This window comes from Myotis lucifugus, unplaced genomic scaffold (genome assembly GCF_000147115.1).
Source record: "Myotis lucifugus unplaced genomic scaffold, Myoluc2.0 scaffold_58, whole genome shotgun sequence".
NCBI classification, from domain to species: domain Eukaryota; kingdom Metazoa; phylum Chordata; class Mammalia; order Chiroptera; family Vespertilionidae; genus Myotis; species Myotis lucifugus.
The window spans coordinates 4580582-4586581 of record NW_005871106.1 but is presented as its reverse complement, the minus strand read 5'-3'; the positions used below and the strand labels follow the sequence as shown (position 1 = coordinate 4586581).

The following is a 6000-nucleotide window of genomic DNA, read 5'->3' as shown; positions in this document are numbered from 1 at the left end:
CGCCTCGGTCCCGGCACCGCCAGCTCCGCGGGAGACGTCTCTCACGCCCCGACGCCCCGGAGAGCGCACGCCCCGGCCCGCCCCTCCCCGCCCCGCCCCCGCCGGGCCATGGCTCCGCCCCAGGAACACACCCACCCTGGCGCCCACGCGCGCTTTCTCTCAGCCCTCTTCCCTGCCCCACGTCAGGCTTCGCAGGCCCTACTGCCAGGCCCATTCTCTGCACTTATGTGCTAGTCACGGGACTGAGCTCACTGAATCCTCACAGCAGCCCTGTGAGGCAGCTAGCTGTTACAAGTCCTCTTAGAGCAGTGGTCCTCAACCTTCCTAATGCCGCCACCCTTTAATACAGTTCCTCATGTTGTGGTGACCCCCAACCATAAAATTATTTTCGTTGCTACTTCATAACTGTAATGTAGCTACTGTTATGAATCGTAATGTAAATATCTGATATGCAGGATGTATTTAGGCGACCCCTGTGAAAGGGTCGTTCGACCCCCAAAGGGGTCGCAACCCACAGGTTGAGAACCGCTGGACTAGAGGGATGCAAGACTGAGGCACTGAGTGATCAGTGGAGCTGACCTTGTTCTTTGACATCAGGGGTCGGGGTTGTTAAAATACAGGATTCTGGGATCTGCATGAGACCGACTGAATAAGGATCCCCCAGGGCAGAGCCTTCTTCCAGCAGCTCACTAAAGTCTGCTGTGCCCTGAGGGAGTGCCTGGCACTGTGCTTAGCATTGTAAATAGAAGTGAGGACATGCCATAGGAGCAGGCCAAGAAAAAGCTTACTGGCCTGCGGAGAACTCGGACAGACAACTCGACAAATGGCTACAGTGCACCACTCCAAGCCTCAGTAGGAGAGGGCAGACCTAGCAAGCAGGATGCCAGAACTCATTGCAGCCCATATTTCAAGAAAGTGAATTCATTTCAACAACAGCTAGCATGTAGATAAAGGCAATGGAGAATTGTACCCAGTTCCTTTCCACAACCCTGGGAATTTGCAGGTGTGGCTCAGTGGTTGAGGGTGGACCTATGAACCAGAAGGTCGTGGTTGGATTCCCAGTCAGGGCACATGCCCGGTTGCAGGCTCCATCCCTAGTAGGGGGCTACAGGAGGCAGCCTATCAATGATCCTCATCATTGACGTTTCTATTTCTCTCCCTTTCCCTTCCTCTCTGAAATCAATAAAAATATATTTTTAAAAAAGATTCCAGAAAGATTAAGTTGGAGCCCATTGGGCTATGATTCACAAGGTATTTCTTCTTGGAAATACTGACCTAGTGCTAAAGTCTTAAGCTAGAAGCAGTCTTAAATGCCTTATATGTGGAATCCTGTTATCAAAATTAATTGAACAAAATAGACAAAGAGGCATGGATACATGGGACAGACTGGCAGCTGTCAGAGGGGTGGGAGAAGGGTTACTGGATGAAGGTGAAGGGATTAGCCAAAGAACATATATGCATGACACCCAGACACAGAGAACAGTGTGGAGATGGCCAGAGGGAAGGTGAGGCAGGGGCTGGGTTGAAGTGGGTAAAGGGGAAGAAAATGGGGACATCTGTAATAGTATCAACAATAAAAATAAATTTAAAAAAGTACTTGGTAATAGTAAATTTAACAAAAAATTCTTATGTTAATATGAAGTTATCCTCTTTTGGGTAAATATTTGTGTGAAATTGATGGTATTTTTTATAGTAAGTGTATTTTTTATATTGTAAACTACTAAATGGATATCCAAAATGGTGGTAGCATTTTGCATTTTTACCAGCAATCGAAGAGTTCTAGTTGCTCAACAGTTTCTCCAATTCTTGGTATTTTAAACATTAATTTTAGCCATTCTAGTTGGTAGATACTGGTATAACATTGTGGTTTTAATTTGATTTCCCTAATGACTAATGATGTTGAGCACTTTGCTATGTGTTTTTTTTCCTTGCCATTCATATATCTTCTTTAGTAAAATGTTGTTTTCTTATTGAGTTGAAAACTTTATCTTTACATTTTCCCGAATAAAATATTTTATCATATTTAAAAAATATATATTTTTATTTCAGAGAGGAAGGAAGAGGGATAGAAACATCAATCATCAGAATTACTGATCGGCTGCCTCCTGCACGCCCCTTACTGAGGACCTAGGCCACAACCTGGGCATGTGCCCTTGACCGGAATAGAACCCGGGACCCTTCAGTCTGCAGGCGGACACTCTATCCACTGAGCCAAACCGGCTAGGACCAGATATGTTTTTAACCTATCTTTTCTCACTTACATTTTCATTTTAAGTGATTTTAAAGAAAAAACGTTTTAAATTTTAATGAAGTCCTATTTATCAAGTTTTTTCTTTTATGGTTTGTACTTTTTCTATCCTAATTAAGGAATTGTTGCCTAACTGAATGTCACTAAGACATGAATATGTTCAAGACCAATGTTAGTTTGTAGTTTTAAGTTTACTTTCTGATTTTTGTTTTTTTAAATAACTACTTCTGTGTAGGTTTTGTATCACCATTTTAGGTACAAAGGAAACTATGGTCCCAAGAAGCCACTAAGAAATGAATTACAAGGTATTTTAACCAATTAAACTTCAAACAAGCTTTTCCAAAGATTAGTATCTCTTGTAATAATCTTTTTGCCTTGAATGTTTGAAAGGATTTTTTTTAAATATGAAAATGCTTTCTTTAAAATACAAGAAGATAAAACTGTATCATGAGTTTCAAATGGGTAAGTTCCTCTGTATCAAGTTTTGGGGTTTTATGTCAGGATACCATAGAATAAAAAATACTGCTCACATGTTGGATAACTAAGGAAAATATTTAGTACAGTACCCAATTTCTAGAATAAGTGTGTAATTCATAAGTCCATTAAAATGAGCTTCATGGGGTCTTTCCATAAGGTTTTTGCAGTTATGAAGTTTTGCAGCATGTGTAACATTTAAAATTCATTTTTGAGACCTCATTACTGAATAGACTTGAAAGACCAATTCTTCAGATGCTGTTTGTTTCCCCAAAGTGAGTATTTCTTCCATTTTGCTAGCTGCCCAGGTAAATATTAGTGTTTGGTGTAGAATCATATGGGAGTGGAAAATTAAAAAAAAAATTAGCACACAATTCACTTTTCTATAAAAATATAACTCTTTATTAAATAACATGCACAAATATCTAGTCATTTATTAAACAGATATGATTTAGAACAAGATTTAAAGAAATACAAATCCTTAGGTACAATTTAGTATCTTGTTCATGTTATTTGAATAGTTAAGAAAAAAACCACTGATTAAATTAACTATCCTTTGTTCCTCTTTCAGATCCTAAATCTTTTTAAGCATATATATACTACATTCCAAGTTTTTTCTAGCATTTCAGAGCTTCAGAATATTTTTAATATCATAAGCCCTTAGCTACTTACTTATGTTTCCAGGAAAGGCATTCACTTTTCTTTTAAGCTATCCTGATTAGCTTTGTCATTTTACAAAGGAAATCTGCACAAGCAGAGTCATGGCAGAGATGCTCCAGCCACTTGAGGTACCATTGTAGAGGGTGAGAACTGTGGTTAATGCTAAAAAGCTGGGATGACTAAAACATGCCAGATTCCTGCGTGCTTGCTTTTTCTCTTCTGCAGCTTGTTTTGTTTGGCCAAACTGTTCTCCCACACCCCCTTCTCAGGTTGGACCATCAGCACAAAATGCTTACAAACTTACCCTCTCATATTTTCTATGACTTCAATGCTCAAAAATCTGTTTGTTTTTTGTTTAGGCAAAAGAATACACAAAATTTGCATTAAGTTTTTCATATTAAAAAGTATTGCTTTTATAAATTAGCTTTTAATGTTCCCAGACTTAATAAACTTAACTTCAACAAAACCAGTGCTTCAAAATCTACCCTGCCTTTCTTGGCCCCATTTATCCAATAAAAAAGGCCAAAATATCTCATCTAAATTTCTAAACACTACTACATCCAACCTCTATATTAAAGTCCTTGCACTGTGTATTTCTTACACGTGCTTCTTTATTGCGCATGCCAAGTACAATATGAATTTAAATATAAATTGATGTAAAAATTCAAAAATCCCTAAGCTTAATATGTACCTTTGCACTCAACAACTTCAATTTTTCCATCAGCTGGAATTTCCAACTTGCAAGCTGAATTTTAAACACTTTATTTCTCATATATTCTTTTTACTTTGCTCTATCAGAATAAAAAACATCCAGTATTATTTTATAATTCAAGAAAGTATTGTGGAAAGTTCTATAAATTTTAATCTCATACACTTATAATCAATTTTACACATAACCTAACTTTCCTTTCAAAAATGTTTAATAAGTTTAGCAGCAGGTTTCAGATCAGAAATATTCCTGAATATTTAATCTGTATTATGGTATAGGAGGAGCTGGACTTTTTCTAAGTATATTGCTAATTATTTTATTAAAAACAGCATACCAAATCTTAATTATAAAATTCTGAAAATTATGCTTTATATCTTGATACAAGGAAAAAATACAGCATATTAATGAATTTTTCATAAACATTGTAGAGATCAATTGGAATATGCCTGTTTCTTTTACTCATTTTGACTACCAAATATCTCTTTTTTCATTGGAGTACTCAGTTTTTATTTTAAAAGTGCAAAGGTTATTAAGCTTAAAACATTATGCTTTAGCAAGTAAAAAAGTTTTACAATGATTTAACATGACCAATAAAATTTATTAAACATATTTTACATATATTCACAGATTCATCATACTTGAGTATTAAAATAGACATTTACAATTTCAGAATTTTCATTCAAAGGCATTTGGGGGTGGGAAGAGAGAATAAGCTCTACTATGAGGTGAAAAAAAGAGCTGTTTCTTTGTATGACTAATTCTAAATAATACACCCAGCATAGTAAGTCATAGGTACTATGCTAGGAGATTAGTATGGAACACCTTACACTACTTTAGGCATCACTTATGGAGAGTTAAATTATAGGAAGAAGCATGCAATACAACTAAGTCACAACTTTACAGTTATGGTGATAAAAACAAGCTCACTCAAACACATGCATGCCTTACTTAAAAGTTCTGCTATCTGACCACACTACTGCTACACTCCATACAAACTACAACTTTGGTCCAATAAAACATCAGACAAAACAGGTTTACAATTATTCCTTTGTACATGTTTTGACTACCAATCCCTTTGTATACATTTTGACCATTAATTACAAGATTTACATCTGCACAATATGTATAAAATAAGTTATTAAAAAGAAAGACAATATCAAACTTTTGAAAAGAAAACTGTACAATTTACAAATATAATAAACTGAAGAAAATTTGTGCCAAGTTTTGCTTCCACATTAGAAACTATTTGGTAGGAATTGAACCTTTTAGTTTACTGATATATTTTAATAAAACTTGAAAAAGATTTGCATACTAGTGGTTATTTTGTTACTTAGAGTGCTAACAACTTCCAGCGCCATTAGCAGATTCTCAACTTTTTTAATATCTACCACAGCCTGCCAAATGTAATCATGACCTTTCACCGATATAAATAATAGTTTTCAATTAGAAACTGTTTGGACCCAAGAGCCAAAATATTTCTTTTCATTTTTTATAAAATGACAGTGTTTGCTACATAACCAATTTTAGTTGAACTTTACCAACAATTGTAAAGGCATGATATCAGTATTTTTGTCAAAAAGCAATTTTCCATAATATAACACTCTTGAGTCTCCATCAGTTTAAGATGACACACGAGGAAGTAATGTCTGCTATATAGGAGTCAATTCAAAGTCATCATTAACATCAACAAGGGGAACATAAAACTCCTGGATTTCATAAATGCTGATAGATTTATAGGTGGCAGGATCAAGTTCCTGGAGTTTGAGCTGCCATTCTAATCTCTGAACGGCATTTAAAGCTGCAGCTTCATGTTGTTGCCTCATTAAAAGACAGGTCTATTAAAATAGAAAAGTTAATCGATTATTCTATTAAATATGCTTTGTTTACTTCATGGACATAGTAGAGGTAT

General features: G+C 36.1%; 1 protein-coding gene across 9 annotated transcripts in view; it reads right to left on the bottom strand.

Moving 5' to 3' along the window:
• Nucleotides 1–3101: 3101 nt before the first annotated feature.
• The window catches only part of ANKRD12 (ankyrin repeat domain 12), a 79422-nt gene continuing 76523 nt past the window's right edge, over nucleotides 3102–6000 (bottom strand). For all 9 annotated transcript variants that reach the window (XM_023754245.1, XM_006089283.3, XM_006089281.3 and 6 more), the window contains one exon: nucleotides 3102–5926. In XM_023754245.1, coding sequence (XP_023610013.1) covers nucleotides 5741–5926 — 186 coding nt within the window. In that variant the 3' untranslated portion in view covers nucleotides 3102–5740. The remainder of the gene's footprint in view (nucleotides 5927–6000) is intronic.